At 38.7% G+C, this 20,067-nt stretch overlaps 2 protein-coding genes across 9 annotated transcripts; both read right to left on the reverse strand.

Moving 5' to 3' along the window:
- Positions 1-356: 356 nt before the first annotated feature.
- Positions 357-10,267, reverse strand: LOC135678965 (calmodulin-binding receptor-like cytoplasmic kinase 3). 5 transcript variants are annotated; one of them, XM_065192253.1, is made up of 8 exons: positions 9,996-10,266; positions 9,388-9,703; positions 8,798-9,049; positions 7,573-7,832; positions 3,665-3,830; positions 3,500-3,589; positions 1,228-1,526; positions 357-907 (listed from the first exon to the last, which is right to left on the reverse strand). In XM_065192253.1, the coding sequence occupies exons 2-8, from the start codon at positions 9,701-9,703 to the stop codon at positions 680-682; spliced, it is 1,611 nt and encodes a 536-aa protein (XP_065048325.1). In that variant the 5' UTR covers positions 9,996-10,266; the 3' UTR covers positions 357-679. The 5 variants fall into 5 exon arrangements, with proteins under 5 accessions (XP_065048325.1, XP_065048324.1, XP_065048323.1 ...); XM_065192252.1 differs by having other exon boundaries at positions 9,388-9,844; XM_065192251.1 differs by having other exon boundaries at positions 9,388-9,876.
- A 1,212-nt stretch (positions 10,268-11,479) lies between these two features.
- LOC135678966 (nonsense-mediated mRNA decay factor SMG7-like) lies at positions 11,480-19,359 on the reverse strand. 4 transcript variants are annotated; one of them, XM_065192256.1, is made up of 8 exons: positions 19,240-19,359; positions 18,615-18,711; positions 16,706-17,308; positions 16,482-16,604; positions 15,743-15,975; positions 13,700-15,666; positions 13,477-13,620; positions 11,480-12,021 (listed from the first exon to the last, which is right to left on the reverse strand). In XM_065192256.1, exons 2-6 carry the CDS (start codon positions 18,684-18,686, stop codon positions 13,722-13,724), a joined length of 2,976 nt encoding a protein of 991 aa, XP_065048328.1. In that variant the 5' UTR covers positions 18,687-18,711; positions 19,240-19,359; the 3' UTR covers positions 11,480-12,021; positions 13,477-13,620; positions 13,700-13,721. The 4 variants fall into 4 exon arrangements, with proteins under 4 accessions (XP_065048328.1, XP_065048329.1, XP_065048330.1 ...); XM_065192257.1 differs by lacking the exon at positions 19,240-19,359 and adding an exon at positions 18,860-19,233; XM_065192258.1 differs by lacking the exon at positions 19,240-19,359 and adding an exon at positions 19,123-19,170.
- Between the last annotated feature and the right edge of the window lie 708 nt (positions 19,360-20,067).

Below are 20,067 nucleotides of genomic sequence, written 5' to 3' on the forward strand. Positions count from 1 at the left end.
TTCGTGCATGAAACTCCGTTCGTTTCGGAAAAACATCTTTATATATGATTACATAGCAACAATCATTTGTGGTATATATATATATATATATATATATATATATATTCATCTTTATATATGATATCATAGCAGCAATCATTTGTGGTGTATACATGTCATGTTGAAACTTATTCGTAAGTCTCAGATGATAACAATGTGATGGATAATAATGTGATGATCTAAATGGCCGCCCATGTCAAGCCAAGGGTTTTGGTGTTTTAAGTGGAGGAGATAGTTATGGATTTAAATGAAGAAACTACCAAGTCTAAAAATGTCATAATACTAACACAACCACTTCTACATTCGCCAGAAAAATATACAGCAAAACAAATGGACAGCATTTTACATGCACCAAATCTCATCAATCAAACAAACAAACATCATCATCCATAAGCAGCAGGATGAACATACTAGCTCAAGGGTAGTGGTAATATCATAGTATAGACCACCGAAGAGCATATTATCAAATTTCCTGTTGTGTGCATCCAACAAGATGTTTCAAATGTTGATATTTACAATCTCTATATTGTCCGCTATGTCCTAAAATAAATGCACAGGTAACAGCAGATATACTGTCCTTGGATCAATGGCATGAACAACAGATTTCCTTTGGCGACATCCTCTATCGTCGATGCCATCTTCACTGGTGCAAGGATCCCGACATTCCCCTTAGGGTCTTTCCATAACGTTTTCTTATTTCCCATAGTTGTTCTCCTACTTCTTTCATAGCAGGACGACTGGAACGTGTAGGGGCAGCACAATCAAATGCAAGGTCGAGCATCATCCCAATTATCTCATCATCAACGTTCTCCTCCAGTAATGGGTCCAATATGTCCTTAACATTTCCTTCGCTATGCTTCTTGAAAGCCTGCAGTAAGTGGCATATTTTAATTAGAGTGTGGGAGATGACAAATAGCTTCAGAGGCCAAAATCAGCAGAGATGTTTTGAACAAGTAACGGAACTAGTTATTGCATATTTGCAAACATCATTATGGATTTTATAGAAACCAGAGATTCATTTAGTCAATGTAAATTTTGGAAAAGAAATTTTACTATAGCATTCCGGACTAACTAAATATCTTTATTTAATTTGAGGAACTTAATTACCAGGACATATATGCAGCCAAGGGGCACAAGATTTCATGCAATGCAATAAGCTTTTGAGGAGAAAGAGACACCAATGCATACCCATCTTACAGTGATCCTTTCGTCAGCATTTCTTTTGAGATCTACTGGTCGCCGCCCGGAAATAATTTCAATGAGCAAAATTCCAAAGGAAAATACGTCGCTCTTTGGAGTGAGTTGATATGTCCTTAGGTATTCTGGATCAAGGTACCCAGCAGTTCCTTTCACTTTGGTTGATATGTGAGTTTGATCTGTGTCTGATAAACCACTCCTTGCAAACCCAAAATCAGACACCTTTGCTCTATAGCTTTCTGTCAGCAGAATATTTGATGACTTCACATCTCGGTGAATTATTGTTTTTTCTGTCAACACAACAATTCTTGTCACATCACATATTGAGCCAGATGAACTAGAACAGTTTTACATGGTACTGGTCCAATAAATTGACTGGAGAGTTTGCACATCTGGATGACATGTACACATCTTTGAGACCAATAAACTCATAAATACAGATTAAGCAAGGATGCACAAACTCCAATATCCTGGCACACTTGGCACATAATGCACCCACATATAGAAAGCATTGAGTTACATATGCATCAACACAATTAGAATAAATAAATACATGCATAATCCCATTGCTCAAGAATACCATGAAAAATTGGAAAATGTTTGTGACATTATTTGTGTAATGAACAACATTTTTCAAGCAACGGAATCTACAAAAGCATATAGTATGCGATTGAGTTCCTATAAACTTCATATAAACATATGCTTCTAGATACTTAAGCAGACTTAATTTCAGCCTACGATAAGTAATAACAAACTCACTGAAGAGAAAACAGAAGCTGTTATCATAACAAACAATCATTATTATATTTTACTGATACCAACCTTATTCAAGATGTAGCAACTAGTAACTACCACTTCAAAAGTTAAGCTCTAAACCAAAAAAATTATTTTTACTGTGATGTCCATGGTGACTCATCACCATCTTACTTGACTGGTGTTGACATGATAACATGAGGATGACAAATGATTACAAGAGACGACAATATAAAAATTTACTGATGACAGACAGACTGGAATTTTCATAAATAACATAAGGATGACAAAAAATGATTGCGACGGATGACAATAGATCAGTGTAAAGGATTCTATACATCACAACAGATGGCAACTGATGACAGTAGACCAGGAGAGCTTCATGATTCTGTACAACTTCTGGAATTTTAAACTTCCATTTCCTTTAGGCCAGTGTCAAGGAAGAGCCTGAAACCACCAGCAAGTTTAGATGTCTTTCAAAATAACCATTAAGCTCTGTTGGAAATTGGCAACAGGTGCCTTCTTTACATAAAACGATTGATGTACACTCACTCATTTACATCATTTTCTTATGATCAATGACCCACGACAACAAGCATTCTATCAGATTCCTCAGTAACTGCAGGCAAGAGGTACTTGCCAAATGCCAATAAGGCAAGTTAATGTTTAAAGAGACCTAAGAGGCATATTACATTTCTAAATCCAAGGGGTAACCTTCCAGGGTATCTGTAGCCTCAGGAAGGTTATAAATGAACAAGATGCCAAGGATTGCTCCCTAGAAATTATCTGTTGTTTGGGCACAGATCATAGGCCTAGAGATGTTTTTCTTCCTTGAGTGTTTCTTTGAGCCATTAGAAGCCTGTTTAGTCTCTTATTCATGGTATCTATATCAATTCCATGATGATGATAATGTCATTCTATTTCCTTCTTTCCACTGCATGCATCACTGCCAAGGTTGTACGACAAGGTTCATTTTCATATTATAACCCTTCTTTCTGCAAAGAGAAGGGAAATGGGATAGGTTTTGGGTGTGGTGTCAGGAAGCTCCAGGTGTGCCATTTTATTGAACGGCTAAAGCTTAGTCTGAAAAATCTCCTTGTGAGAATCAAAGTTATCCAGGGAGCTAATATTTTGCCAATCTGGACTCTACAAGTAGTATTCTGAAATCTAATGTGTGGTACTAAATACAAAAAAACCTGAAACAGTATATCAGCATACACAAATTTAAGCAATGAAGCAAAAACATAAACAATTTTGATCTATGGACCTACAAATGACATCTGCAAACTAGATATGTTCCATTTTGCCATGTCTTCACCAAAGAGATGCGACTATGACATATCATGCTCAGCAAACGACAAATAATATGCATAAATAATTCACTGCACTTGCAAGTAGCAATATGAAACTCTTAAATCTGTTTATAACTAATTGAATAAAGCATAAACAATAAGCGATATTTTAAAGGAAATTCACGAACAAGAATGAAAAACCAGTAATATAGCCTAACCTGCATATAGATGGAGATAAGTCAATGCGTGGGCAACATCAATGGCGATTTCTACACGTTGACTGAAGTCTAAAATTTTTCCACAGAGACCTGAAAAATGAGAAGATTGTATCAATTACTCTATTTTAAGGACACTACACAACATCAAGAAAATTTGAAGCATACCATCTAGATGCTCCCTCAGAGTACCATTTGGGACATACTCAGTAATTATAATGCGTTCATTTCCTTTGTCAGTGTAACCAAGCAACCTCACCAAATTATTATGTTCAATCTTTGCAAGCAGCTCAACTTCATTGCTGAATTCATCTCTCAAAGATGAAATTTGCTCCTAACCAGAAGCTAATTTTAGCAGATTGCATCTAGGTAATATAAAAAAAAGCAGACTTTTTATTGCGATTGCCAGTGATCCATAAATTTAAAGGTACGAAAAGATGGTCACAGCTGAAGATTAAGATTAAGCAGAACATTCAGACGTCAGGGAACTGAAGACACATTATCCTCCCTCAATGTTGTGCGTATTGTCAAAAGAGTAGCCTGGTCCATGAAGTTACTGTCAGTGTATCACCATACACTGAGACCCAACTACTTGACACCTATGGCGTACAAAGAGCTAAATGTAGATAACCTTACCCCCAATGCGGGAAGGTTGTCTCTAAGACCCAACTACTTGACACCTATGGCGTTAAGTAGCCACAACATATATGTATACTATATTAAGTGCACTTTTCAATATAACATCACAAGATGACATGACACGTATGTACTACCATATTGTTGTGCCACCAAAACAATCTACAGAGCAAATAAATACAAACTTTTTGTCAGTTTGCAATCTTGCTCCAAATGGACACATATAGAAAAGTGGTGTTCAATACACTATCATCCCAAACAACTCTACCAAATTTATACCACGATGGACAAAATTGGTAGAAAGCAAAAAATTTCTACTATAATAATCACGTTTGTGGGACTGTGCTTGCTCCTGGCATCACTTGACACCTTGCAAAAGGAGAATCTAGACCTAATATGGTTGGCTTACTTTTTCTCAGAAGTCTTTTGTTTCTTAGTAATTTTGGTCTTACAAGTCACAACCCCCAATTCATCTTAATGGTTTGCTTGTTGTTTTACCCTAGGAATAACGTATGCAGTCTACTTGCATCAAATGTTGTGCCCTTCTTTCTTATCCTTTGTTAACTTGGCTGCATGGCAGACAACAATAGTAAGAAGCCCTTCCAATGTGGCTGCAACTGCTTTGAATGTCACTGTTGACAGTGAGATTACAACTTCAAGGATGAGCTGATTTCCTTTCAATCATCCGTGATGCTTGATTGTTACCATTGCTGCCTCTGGATTTACTGCTGAAGTCATCAAGTTTATCTATGGGCTGGCAGCAGGTGAGGATATAGTAGTACCCATCATAGTGTTAGGATCGAGAGCACTAAGAGGGGGGGGGGTGAATTAGTGCAGCGGAAAACTTTCTGCGATTAAAATCGAAAGCTGCGTTCGAGCGATAAAAACAACTTCTGTATGAAAGTTGATACTAAGCAAGGTTAAAGTCAAACTATGCAGGCAGTTTGCAGCTATGATGAAAACCAGAATATCAGCGCAAACTGAAATCCGACGTTCGTACGAAGAAACTGATTTACGTCTAAATGCTGATTCATAAATCACTTGATTAGATAAGACGCAGTTTAAGCAGGAGTATAAAGGCAGTGTGCAGTTATGGTAAAGCTCAAAACATAAACGCAATCTGCAATATGATGATCATACGAAAAAGCCGATTTACGTCTAAATGCAGATTTACGTCTGAACCTTGAAATTCGTTCGTAAAATCGCAGAGGGCAGTAAGCTATTGAGAAGTTTGCAGTGAAGGTAAAATGCTCAAAGGAAATGCAAACCGAGATTTAGAGTGGTTCGGTCAATCTTGACCTACTCCACTTTTGGCTTCCTCCACCGACGAGGTCACCGACGTCAACTAGAGGCCTTCCTTCAATAGGCGAAGGCCAACCACCCTCTTACATATTCACTCCTTTTGACGGGCTTAGGAGACAACCCTTACAGAAGTTTTCTCTCCTCTCTTTACAACTCAAACTTTGAAGAACAGAAAGAGGAGAACTAGCAGTTTTGAGCTCTAAGAACCACAGAAAGACAGCAAGATTTCGAGTGTATGTTCTGTGCTTTCAGTGCTGAATGGGTGGGGTATTTATAGGCCCAAACCCAATTCAAATTTGGAGCTCAAATCTGTCAATTCCCGGAATTCCGGGATCAGGCGGTTGCACCTCCTGACTGGGGCGGTTGCACCGCCTGGCAGAGCTCGAAGACTGAGCCTCTGGGCGGTGCCACCTCTGTCAGGGGCGGTTGAACCTCTCTGTCAGAGCTCGAAGACCGAGCTCAGGCGGTTGCACCGCCTGACTGGGGAGGTTGCACCGCCTGGCAGAGCTCGAAACTTGAGCTATGGCGGTGCTACCTCTTGACAGAAGAGGTTGCACCGCCCAGTCTCGCTCGGAGACTGAGCCCGGGGTAGTGCCACCTCTTGGCTGGGGCGGTTGCACCGCCCAGTCTCGCTGGGAGACATAGCCTGGGCGGTGCTACCTCCTGGCTTGGGTGGTTGCACCTCCCACAGCAATCAGGGTCTGAATGGGTTAATCCATTCGACCCAATTTGATTCTTTCAGGGGCCCAATTGCCCCAAGATTAAGCTAATGGGATCACCTTCCATTTCTAATTTAATCAATGTGCTAACTACGATTATTTCCTAAGACATATTCTGCAGCTTGCTCCGGTGCGTCAATCGCTTCTTCCGGCGAGTTTCCGGCGAACTTCCGTCGATCATCCGACGAACCCTCGGTGATCCTCCTGCGGACTTCTGGCAAACTCCTGGACTTGCGACGATCCACTTGGCAAGTTCCGACGAGCTTCTTTGGCAAGCTTCTGGACTTCTCGGATTTGTTCCCGCAGAACCTCCGACGACTGTCCGAACTTCCGTCGAGCTCTCGAACTCCCAACGTGATCATTATCATGACTCCGGCGCAACTCCTGCTGCATGTCTTACTTTCATCGTAGTTAATCCTGCACATGTAAACAAAATTTCGATCGAGACAATTAATCCTAAGCGATTAACCAAGTTGTCCGGCATGTCATTGGTCCCTCGACGCTTCGTCCGATTCTTCGGCGCATCGTCCTTTCCTGCGGCCTATTGCCCAATCGGCCAGTTGGCTCCGCAACTCCGATATCCTTGGCACAATACCCGCTCTTCTTGGCCCGATGCCCGAGTCCACGGCCTGAAGCCTTCTGTCGATACGTCGACCGATCCACCGGCCCGACGTCCAATCTTCTCACATGTTCCTCCGGCACAACATGATTTTCCTGCTTTAATTGTCTCATCCTGATCAAGGCATCCCGCGTCACTCAAAACGCAGATTAAATCATAAACATATATCAAGTAGTTTCATCATCAAAATACGAGATTCAACACATAGAATGTGGTGGGTGATGAGAAAGACACCCTGATTATTAAGGATTGGCGAGATGGCCATATAATGCTTCGAAGCTAGTTTCAGAACTGCCCATATTGCCAAAACTAACACATAGAAGTACTATTATCTGAAGTGCTTTGCATGTTCCAGTATTGGGAATAATTTTATCTCTTACTGGCCAAGAGAAAGGTAGTGTACCATTAGCCCAAATGTTAAGCAGTTTATTACCTTGCTATCGTGATGCTACTGCTAAGAGAAAGTGATATTCCATTAGAATATGAGAACTACATGGACCGTACCTCCCTCTCTTGGCTTAAGTATAGATAGATCAGTATAAAAGATTCTAGCATAGCATTATAAATCAGTAAAAACAGACTTTATTGGTCATATAATAATACCCAAATTAAATATTTAGTTAAGCAAGTATCCTCAGTCAAACTGATATGCAATAAAAAAAAAATACACTAATAAAACCAACAAAATTATTGTGCATTTCAATAGAAGACTTAATAATAGTTATTCAGCAAAGTCTAGCAATACATCTTTGTGATACTAAGCCTCATTGTGAAACCTCTAAGAAGACATATATTATTACCTTCTTTGCTCGCTTAATTGCGACGACTTGACCATCTGGTAAAACAGCCTTGTATACAGTTCCAAAGCCTCCTTCACCTAATTTCACTGAATTTGAAAAATTATGAGTTGCCCTTATTATCTGATTGATACTGAGATGTACTGATCCAATTCTGCTCAGTTGAGGAGATGATGAAAACCGAGATGGACTAGGAGGTACTCTTGGGGTCACTGGGAACTTTTCAGAGACCGAGCTTAACTCTAAAGATGAATTTAAATCCACTGAAACATGAAACGAATCTGATTAGGACACATTCAAACATGCTGCGAAAGCATAGTGCCATCAATATAGCAAATCATAGGGGCAGAATCCTAGGCCTATAGATCAATTATGGTAAAAAAAAAAAATGAGACTATAGGATCTATGTCAATATACTTTTCACATATCCACTGTATGCTTGTCTAACAGGAGTTGGCTTTGAACCATCAATTCTCTTCTATCTGTTTTTCCTTTAAAGCAAATGAAAAGGTAGCCATGTAAAATAACGGATGCATTTGCCTATATGTAAGAAATTAATTTCCTTGTCCTAGTCAACATGATATCTTTTGTTTTCGAAAATGAAAGTAATGTCTGTTCAACCAAACCATAAACCAAAAGAATCTTAAGGTATGATGAATCATTAGAAGATAGTGGAAGCATTTGAATCAGAGATAAAAAGAAATAAATCTATTGAAAGATGATAATTTCAGAAGATTGAGATTTTTGTAATGAGAATAGAGATTTCTAGGGATGTTAGTTCAAGCATGAAGCACTTGCTTCGCCCTACTTTGAAACAAGGAATTTGAGACAAAGCTCAGTCTGGAAATGTCAGTGTTGGTCAATGAAGCAATGAGCTTATCTATAAGTATATAGCAGACAATTAAAATGATAAAGATAGAATCCTCCAAGGATCTACTCCACCATGGCTCAATTAAAATTAAGCATAGAAGATCCAAAGGATTCCATCAAGAAACACGGGAGATTCTAGTATCATTTCAGATGAATAGAAACTCTTCCAAGGATTAGCCATATGTGAAATCAACAGCTACTATAATAAAACAAGAAGCACCAACAAGGCAGCAACAAGACCATAAAGCAAGGATCCATCTAGTAGATCTGGTTGTATCATCCTTTGAAGTTAGTGAACTGACAACAAAATGAAGAAAGTAGACAAATCTGTAACAGCAGCTTTTCATGATTGACTCACTCGATTTCAATTCTCTGTCTAGAACACTATGCTCACTTTTTTCCTTTCGTTTCGCATGAAAGCAAGGACAGAGGACACCACAACATAGGAGGAGCATTCCTGGAATAGCGAGAGGGATATTCTGTGGTTCTGAAGACGTATATTCTTTCTTTTCTTCATCTGACAGATCCAGTTTGATCCCCTGACTAAGAATTGTGACATTTTCTGATGACTGTAATAAGAGTTTCCTCCCCTCTTGTTTGAGTGAGTCCACTACAATAGGTCATGTGAACATAAGATGCACATATTCAATTAACCAAATTCTGTAACATCGCTATAGGACAAAAAAAAGGGAAAACAAACACTACAGATATGTATATCCATCTGATACCTATAAATAGCTTTGTTTATCAGGTATTTAAACTAATTTCAACATAAATAAGTTCAAGAATGGTAGAAAACTAATTCTATGAAAAAGTAATTAATTCTATCCATTAACCGTCTACCCGGACTGAGTTTCCTATATGCGGTCTCACATCCTTTACAAGTCGTTCCTGAGTGGTTGCAGAACAAAAATCTTTTATAAGGTTACCCATTTGTCATGAATTTACCAGAGATGGTACTGCACTTGACATGAACGAATGCGGTGAAGTCCTGATCGCAGTAGTTCTCTCCGATTGTTGTCCACGATTCCACATTGGCGTCACAGGTGAAGCAACCATTCTTGAAGTAGGATTCGAGTGCCTTGCAGATCAAAAAGGCATCATCCATCCTTATCCCATTAATCGAGAGGTAATACTCACCCCGCGATCTCAAGTAGTCAACCTGATCGTATCCGCATGCCTTAGAAAGTGTCGGAACTGAAGCAGACACCAAGCCCCATGGCAATTGTGCTACAATCAACAGATGCAGAGCCAAAGAAGCCATCTACCAATAATTCTGAACACAGAAAACCCTTCACAAATCGTATTCTGAGCCGCGGTTGAAGTCCTTGGATCGGATAAAACCGCCTCAGCAGAACCAACAAATGGAAAAGTAACTAATTCCCCGAACCTGGGAATAGAAACCCTGAAAGGATAACGTCCTTAGATCTCTTATGTCTAATTCGTTACAGGTTCAAAAAAGAAAAAAAAACCATGAATTAACTAAAGCACATCATCCTGGTAAGAGGTTGATGCATCTATCAAAGAATCAGAACAGGAAAAGGGGATAAGGATACTAGGTCCGGCCGCGAATCAAGAGTCTGGATAAAGCTCACTTCAAGAAATCCAGAAACTGGGGGAAAATAATGGTGGATGCGAAGGTGGGAAGCTTTGTAGCAGACAAGGGAGGAAGAGCCAGTCCTGGAAGCAAGGGAACGAGAGTTCCGGGAAGCGGCGGCTGCCTGTCGAGTCAAAGGCGGAGGGTGGAGGTGAGCGGGGCGACGGCGTTATCGCCTTGACTTCGTTGGAAGAACAACCTTTGGCGGCGATTCAATAGCGAGGTGTGGTATGGTCACCACCTCGGTTGCCATGATCTCCTCCATACGTGGGAGATCAACTGATGATGCCTTGGTTGGATGGCTGCCACGTCTTCAGTTAAGCCAATCTGTTTTCCTCAAGTCGAAATTTTGATTTGGTCCAACTTATCTGACTCTGCACGGTAAGCTCATCGGATGTCTTCATGACCTCTACCCGAGATTCTGGTCACCGTCGTCAGAGTATGAAGTTGTTTGATTTCACAATGATTCCTCTTTGTTTTTTAGATGGTATCATCGTCAGGACTCACTGCTGTACGTCCACCGCAGATTGCCGTCACCGCGACGAACGCACACTCCGACTAGTTTGGACGATGGGAATACCGTTGCCTTATTTACCGTTTCCCTAAATTCGGGTCACGCCCCGGTGAACGGCTGCTGTTCGCACGATTCGTCATCTTCAAGCCTCACATGAAAACTATACGCGAGAAAACTTATGCTACACGAGTTTAGCACCATATCGGATTTAGAACGAGCATCGAGATCTGAAAATAAATAGATTTTTAAATTTTCAGGAAACTTGGTTTTGTGTATGAAATTGTTCTATATTCAATTCAAGTTATCCAAAAAGAATAAATTGGGCAAAAATTCATTCTCTTTTTTTTTGAAGTGTTGAAATCAAAATTTACAATCATTAAAATTATAAATGTGCTAATCAAAATAAAACCGATTCTGAACCGGTTTCAATTTCATTTTGAATCGAAGACAATTCATAATAAATCGGACTAAATACATGGAAGAGGTACTGTTCTGGACGGAAAAAAAAAAAAGTAGAAAGTAGTTAAGGAACAGAGGTACTGTCCGGGAAAGAAGCAAAATGAACGTCGAGAGACTTTTAGGGAATTTGTCCAAAGGAGATACATCAGCCCATGTCAAATTATTAATCTTCAAGCAACTTTCACTCTTCAACATAGCTGACACTAGGAAACTGCGATGAACTCCAATTTTCAAGTCAAGTTGCAATGCTGATCTAGTGATGAGGAGGAGCAGAAAACTAGAATAGCAAGCAGGAGTCCCAAACACCGGTTTCAAAAATAGGTGAGTCATAGCATACTCTTGTAACAGTAAGATGCATCAAACCTCTTGTGATAGCCACAGAAAACAAATCCAGATTGAAGTACAGATCCTTGAAAATATAGTGGCGGTTGGATTGCATGACACACCACATACCTTGTAGACAAGTGCAATTACTACTAAGCCAGAGATGGCAGCTACCATAATCCATACAAATTGTTGCAAACATATAGGATATTCTAGTTGGAAGTTCGAGGTCTTCCAAGTTATTGAGCTAGGTGATAAAGCAAACCACACCAACTGAAACTCCACACCACTATATAAAACAATTTAAGTAAAAGTATCCTTAAGGCAACATGAGTAATGGATTCTCATCTCCTGCATTCTGAATTAATTACCATCACCAAGTAACCTCCGATATGAAATCACTTTGTGCAGTTACATATCTCTTTCTGCGACCAATATCTTCCTACTACTGATGTAGACACCTTATTTTAACAGCTAAAACCCAGATGCTGGTAGATGAAGTACACCGAAGCCTGCCATGTAAGGCAACTCTATGGTGGAACAATGGTTGCCACCGAGGAGCAAAGTCCGTGAAGATCTCACATCGTTTTAACTTTTGAACCATCAAGTATGTGTTGGACTTTCTCACGATAACTCCAAAGTCGACAACGACCATCTTTGCTCTTCAGCCTGGTAGTCTCGGAGCATTCTGGAAAGACAAGTGACTTGATTATTCCCAGGTGATAAACATCAACATATACCAATCAATTAAAGTAACTCTTGGTGGCAGAACACCAGATAACAGACTAATATAATTTAACAATTAATCATAATCCAATTAACAGTGTTTGAACACAAACTTCTCATTTGAGTTATATATAAAAAAAACCCTTTGCATAAAAATTTTCAAATGAAAAATCTTAATAAGAAAATACTTTCGAAACTTGTTGACCCAAACAAGCAAATCAAGAAAGCATGTACTGCATAAACATAATCATTTGAAACAAAAAGAATAGCCAGACAAAACATCAACCTAAATGTACGATTTAAATAAACCATTTGAAACAAAAAAGAAAAACCAGACAAAAAAATCTACCTGAGCCAGAATATGAAACTGCCTTCAATTAACTTCACATATGCAAACTTTAGTATGTGGACGCTTACGCGTTACACCAAAAAATGCAGTAAAAAGAGGTTGAAGTGATAAGGATTAAGGACACAAGGCAAAGTAACAACAAGAAACAAAGGACCAAAACAATGATATTGGTGTGCATTAAACAAATTATCAAACTCACTTAATGGCACCAATCATGATCTAGCAAAACTGCAGCCGAATGTTATTTGGTAAAAGCAAAATTTTCCTCAGGAAACACATCATTAACTTCATTAACAACAGAAGGATAAAAAGAAAAAAAAAGCCTTAGGAACAGCTAATCCACAAATATGACCTCAAGAAACTTGATTGGGATGGAACAATGTCCAACAAAAGGGCATCCGTAGTTATGTTTGCATGTGATTCAAACACCATAAACTAGAAAAGCAAAACAAAATCATATGACACCAGTCATATGCAACAAAGGCAATCTCTTAGGCACCATATTTAGATTTCAGATCTCAAAATCAAAAAACAAATTTAAATATCTGATTTTAAAACTGAAGAACACAAAAGATAAAAGACCAAGGATATTAACATCAGCAGTTAAAGTAATTTCCTTATGTGTTTTGCTTAATCAGTAGGTAAATCGTCTTCATCCTATGGAACTAGTCAAGTGCATCTCATATGATAATAGCAAACAATCTCAGCAAGTGACATGACAAAATTTATCTTTTGATAAGTTTTCACGAGACACTTGCATAAGAACAGAAAGCAGAGGTAACCAAAAAGGATCAAATCCAGTACATAAGGTTCCTGTCAATACGGGATCGAGGGAGGGTCAACCAAGTAAAACAATAAAACCCATGTGACAGGATAAGAAAGTGGAAACTCATGGATCTGAAGTCTGATATCTATCCATATCTCCAACAGTATAGAAAGGATTCCTGGAAACACAATTTAACCTTCTTTTCCCCTAAACAAAAGCAGCCTAGAAAGAATCAGATCAAGCCTTTTTTTATCTGAAAACTATAAAAAGTGGTGGAAAAAAGTTTAAGCATCAACGTGTACCAAATTTTAGTCCAAGCACCTGCAGCACTCCAGTGACTTTCCATGTTCAAACATAAACCTGACATCATTTAGTTTGCAAAGGTGGAACCAAAGTCGATAGGCACCAGGCTAGAGGTCCCTTGTTTGCAAGATATTCATCCATCACTAAAACAGAACAATGAAATTAGATAAGGGTATGAAAGTTTCTGAAGAAATATATAATATTAGTTCCTCCTTTTGTTACCAATAGTCATCTTCACAAAATTTCACACGAAGTATGGGCTAGACCAAAGAGATTGTGCTTGATGTTGTTCAGGTGGCAAACTCTGCTGTGGATTTAGTTGCTGAAGCTTCTGCCCATTGTAAGCTTTCAGTTGCTGAAAAAGCTGAAAATCATGCCATTTTTGCTCATCTGCCACTTGAGTTTGCACATTAGATACTTGTTTCCCAGGAAATGGGAAGCTGGAAGCAGCACTAGAGGCAGTAGTGTTGTTCATATTAACATATGGAAACCAATGCGTATTTTGATTATATGAGTTTGCCGTTCCCATTGCTTTGGTTGATGAAGATTGAACATCATCTAGCCAGCTGTAATCATCAACATCAGGCTGCTGTTCCTTTGCAAAAGAAGTATCACTTGCTCCATTCAGTTGTTTAGAAGCAATAAACCTAAATCCAGGAGGGGGTCCAGAGTGCCTAACTGGACGACTCACAGGATTTTTTCTTAATGATGGCAAGGCTGAAGAGAGGTTCATGGTCATGCCATCAGAGCTTAATCCTGAAGGCACTATAGTATCAAGTGTAGATGGAAACACATCTTCTGCAGCTTTAGTCTGGCTAGAGAGTGTGCTGTTGGCACCTAAACTGACAGGAAAAGAAAATAAAGGTGCAAATGAACTAAGCTGCGAGTTACTTGAGCCTTCTTGCAACATATGCTTATTCAAGTAACCATTTTCTGTTATGTTAACATTTTTCAGTCCATCAGACAAAAATGCATCTTGCTTCATAAACCATCTGGAATTGTCAGAATTCACATACTGCAAAGGTAGCTGTGAGACATTAGTGGTAGATGGATGTAGTTCCAAACTCACATTGGATACTGCCGACATCGGAAAACCATCAGAATGTACAGAAAGATGCTCATGAGTCATCAAATCAGTTGCTAAAGATGCTTGTACAGGGTTGACTAAGTCATAGGTATTCAACACCGAAGCAGATACATCCGGATACTTCTCAGCAGTTGTAGGCTTAAAGACAATTACTTCTTCATCTTCTTCTCCTTCCACATATAATTGTACCTTGGTTTGAGTCACTCCAGGATTATATGTCCTTAATGCTACTCCAAGATCAGCCACACTCTCATTCTGACTTCCCTGTTCAGTAACATTTGAATCCAATGGACTTGAAAAGGTAGGATCTATTTCACCTTTGAATGATAAAGGCTCTGTACCCACTATAAATTTCTTGACGCTAGGATCAAAATATATTCTCTGCTCATCAATTGAAACAATATTCATAAGAGACTGTCCAGCTGCTAGAATCCTCTGGACACGGGATACTTTGTCCTTTTTGCCTCCATCATTCATGTAGGCATGCATCCTCGAAAAATCCAAAATGAATTGCGCTGGCACTAAGGGTAAGAAACCTCTTAACTCAAAATCCTCCCATAGTGCAATCCTACTACCACTTTCTCCATCATCATACCTACTCATGTTAAAAAAGCAGGTTTCATCCTTGTCACCAGTAGCAGATGCAAGTCCTGTCTGCATAAGTTTATTCATTAATGAGACAAATTGATTCCAGAAAACTGATCTTGCACCTGCTTGCTTTTCCTCTGCATCAATACCTGCTGCTACATCTGGATGACATGCCAACCACTCGATGAAAACCAGAATAGCTGGCAAGAGATAGCTTGATGTAGCATCATGCAGCTCTATGCATCTCTTGAGGATGTATCCAGCAAACTCAAAGGCAGCAGTGAATGCATTCTGCAGCAACACTGTACGCTGCAGAATCTCAGCATATGACTGGTTTTCAGACTCTCTTTTCACATTGTGTACAGTGAATATCAGAATTGCAACAAGCCTCAAAATGATCAATGCATTTTCAGAAGCACCCAGACCAAAATTAAGCTCCTCTTCAGGACCAGAAGAAAGGAGCACATTTAGATCATTAATCACAGATGATAATACCTCTCCAAAAGTTTCCAAGCTGTTGAATGCAGTAATCAAATAACTTTAGCATTATCAAGAAGTCTTACTGGAAGGGAATTAATTTGATCAAGTACCTCATCCGTGTGAAAAGGATGCCATTAAGACGAACAAAGCAAGTGGAAAAGGCTTTAAACACTTCTGACATAGTCAACTCTTGCTCGTTGGTCGCAGTCACTTCAATTTTGGTATCTTTTAGGAGAAACTTTGCATCCCATCTTCCTCTACCTCTCCCAGCTGAATGCGAAGACAGTCGTCTGCCTGGAGCAGTTTTCAAATTGCCATACAGCAGAGAGTAACCTTGACGATTCTGTAGAACAGTAAAAACTAAAGATCAAGACGAAAGGAGAATAAGTGGAAACATCAAATGAATGACAACCCAACTCTTTAACTTCATGATATGCAAAAGCAAATAATCTGCAATAACCTAACTTTAAAAAAAAATTAAGAGAGAGAGAGAGAGAGTGAAGCCAGTGTTGCTCTTATTGAGTAGGCCCATAAGTCATGTATAACATTACCAAAAAAATCAGCCATAATCCACCACAACATATATTCTAAATTCACATCTACATAATCCAGAGAAACTTGAAAAGTAATAAAAAGTTATTTAGCATGGTAAAATCATCATCATAACAACTGACTACACAATCATGCAGTCCAAAAGAAACAGAGCAAACATGGAATTGTAACTCATGTCAGAACTGTTTAAACTAGCCAAGGGATGCAGTAATGATGGAAGCATGGACCAAGTTAGGGATAACACAACAGAATACAAATTATGGAACAGTGTCCCAGTTGGTTGCAATGAAAACATACCTTATCAAAAGCGATGATCAAGTTATCTCGTGCTGTTGAAAAGGGTATTTCCACTGCCAAACTTCTGAAGTACCAGTAGACTGCCAACAAGTCATCACCTGAGTAGGAAGCGAGTATTGCTAGCTGCAAGGATAAGCTCATAAATATGAAAAGTAACATGACTTAAATCAAGAGAAGCTCTAGAAGGTAGTAAATGCTCTAATTAAATAACATATGACCAATACCTGATGATGTGGATTACCACTCGAAGGACAAAGAGAAGCAGACTGCAAGTAGTAAGTTGAAGCAGCTGCATAATCACGACTAACGGAGTCCCTCTCTCCATATAGTTCTTTGTAGCGAGCAAGGTCCCCTAAATATATCAGACAACGATGACAAGACATAAGCCCTTTCTTTATCTCAGCCAATTTCTTTTCATCTTTTGCCAAAACAATTTCTTTCTCAATGCCCTCACTGAAGTAATTCAAAGGCAGGCCATATTTTACACTGATCTTCAATATCAGATCATGGTAAAATCCAGTAGCTTCTGTTAAGAAGCTTTTAAAAACTGAACGGATTTTCTTAATTTTATCAGGCCGGACGAGAACCTTCCCACCAAAAGTTGCATTTGATCCGGCCGAGGCTGCTGCGTTAATGTGCTGCCTGAACTCCTCAATTCTTCTGTAGTGCAGTTGCCACAGGACAAACTCCACATCATGCTTTTCTGAAAAATCATGATCTTCAAGAATTATAATCTCATAGTTTTCACGCATTTGCAGCCAAGCATTAGGGTCTGAAGGAAGTTTTAACTTTGTGGACCTTCGCAGCCCATTCTCCAATTCAACGTTCTGTATAAAAAAAAAAGACAATTACAATTTCATGAAGATGGTAAGACAAGTTCAAACGTGGAACAGAATTTACAAACCACCACTGCACATACAAAAAATAAAAATAAGCCAATAAATAAAAAAAAAGTGGCATAAGTGGGATTAAAGATTTTAATTTCGAATAATACCACCCGTACCAGATGGTACGTACCGGTCTGCCAGTAAACCGATACGCGGACCGCCCGTTACCAGGCGATACCGTAGATTAGGATTGTTTCCGTCCTGTTACCACCCTAAATCGGTCGGTGACGGTCGATTTCGACCGTCGCCGTCCACTACCAGATGGTATTAGCCGAGGGAGAAGAAAGAAGAGGGAGAAGAAATGGGAGAACCTAGAGATCCGGAGCTGCTCTCCCTCGACGATCCCGATCCATCGTCGCCCTCTCTCGCCGGACACCACAGATGAGATGTCGCCTCCTCCTTGCCTGAGACAACAAGGCCTCGACGTTGTCGACGACTTCTCCTCATCCGCATTGTCAAGGCGATGTCGCCTTTAAAAAAAAAAAAAAAAAAAAAAAAAAAAAAAAAAAAAAAAAAAATATATATATATATATATATATATATATATATATATATATATATATATATACCGGAACGTACCGCTCACTATACCGCACCGAGTTAAGCTAGATACTCCGATACAATACGAAATTACGAACCTTGGGTGGGATAATTATGCTCCACAAGGATAGAGCAAAACTTAAAAGTTCCATAAACAACAAAATTATTAATTTTAATCTAATACAAGATTGACATTATTTATAAAAAGGTTGGTTATAGTTACTTCGTTTTGCCATTGAGTTTGCAATTTCAGATAAGTATTTAGCCGCCTACGCACAGGAGGCAAATATAATGGTTATACATTCTGATTTCTAAAGTACTTCATAAGATACATATCCTTGCATGGACACGTGCACCAGAATTTGTTACAGACATGTATCCACTTCTCCAACTCGACAAGGGTACAAGATAGGACAGACAGGAGAAGATTAATCTTGTAAAATATTAATATGAATGTGAAACACTATAAGTTCATAAACAGCCTTAAGAACATAAATGATCCACTTCTTGTACTGTAACTTGTCTCTAGCAGGATTGAATAATTTAAGGAGTCTTATTTGTGACCCGTAGAGACGTGATTACATACCTAACAAGGCTTGTGGGTGTAGACACCAGAGTCCTTACGATGAGACAAAAAAAATGGTATAATTGCAAAATCTAAATAGCAAGATCCAATCTTAAACACAAGACGTTTACGAGCTCATACCTTTTCAAGAAGTCGCTGTGCAAGCTCCCCAGGCGAGGTGGAAGAAGACCTAACCATTGGCGCGGTCATCATCCATCAAAGAAACAGTTGGCCCTTGCTAAGGTAGAAAAAACAGGGCAGCTTTAGACCGACGAATGCATAAAAAAATCATCCGAAAAGACGAACAACTTCTATTATGAAAAAAGGGGAAAGGGCATAAAATCACCAATGATGACAAAAATCTAATTCTAGGCATGCCAATTTACCAAAGGAACGGTCATCACTCGATTCTCAATTCAAGAATCGGGAGCCATCAACATGCCCTTCTCCAAAATATCTCAATTTTCGTTCAAACCCCCATGATCTTCCACCCTAGCCCTAACCGAAAACCTAATTCTACAATCACCACCAGCGAACCATTCAATCGATCACAGGCTCCTCAAAACCAATCTCCGAACGCATATTCAAGACGAGAGACACCAATCCGGACAATCTGAACCTCAAGCGTCCGGATTCGACGGAAACCCACCGAATTGACCCCCAAAATACGCAGACGGCCGCAAGAACAAGGTCGATGCCTGCGTTGCTTGATCAAGACCGCATATGTTCCACCTGAGATCGTGGTCGAAAAGGAGAAGAAACGTACCTGGCCCCGAAGATCGAAAGCAAACGGAGAGAGAGACGAAGCATTACCCAAGGCGGCGTCGCCGTCAAAGTGGGGAAACAGAGGACCGCCAAATTTATAATTTTGGTTTTTTTTTTAATTTACTTTTTTCTTTAGCTTAAACTAAATAAGAAGACCGTCTATTTATAATTTTGTCCGGTAAATTTATCTTAAAAAATCAAGAATAAATTTCCTAAAAACACTCTTTTTTAAATTTTTTTCCTGTCCTATTTTGATTTTTTTTTCCAAAGAGAGCTCGTGCTTTTTTTACTTAGACAAAAATACACTCAAACCACTAATTTGTCTTTTTCCTTATTTCCTTTCCTTTTAGAATAAATCCTAATAAAACAATGGATCGATTTAAGTAAAATTAAATAATATTAATTTATTTTTTCCATTTAAGGGTTATATTACTTTTAGGGTCACAATGTTTTTGGGTTCCATTTAAGATAATATTATTATTTTTTCCATTTAAGGGTTATATTAATTTCATTAAATTAAAAACAGCGTGACTTGCATTCCATTTTTTTTAATTCTTATTTTTCTAAAAACAGCGTGACTGTTTTCAATTTTTTGGGCTTTTAAAATATGTATTCCATATTTACTTCAACCTTAAAAAATATGAAATTATGTCGTTTAGAATTTAAATTACTTTCGAAAACAGGATTACTTGAATATTATCAAAGAAGATTTTTCGAAATTTTACGAAAATAAATTTTTTTGACCAGAATTATATTATTTTTACATAAAGTTATACTATTTTTTAGTCTTATTAAAAATTTTGTAACCCTACTAAAAAATAATGTAATT

Source organism: Musa acuminata, chromosome BXJ1-7, assembly GCF_036884655.1.
Source record: "Musa acuminata AAA Group cultivar baxijiao chromosome BXJ1-7, Cavendish_Baxijiao_AAA, whole genome shotgun sequence".
Classification (NCBI taxonomy): Eukaryota; Viridiplantae; Streptophyta; class Magnoliopsida; order Zingiberales; family Musaceae; genus Musa; species Musa acuminata.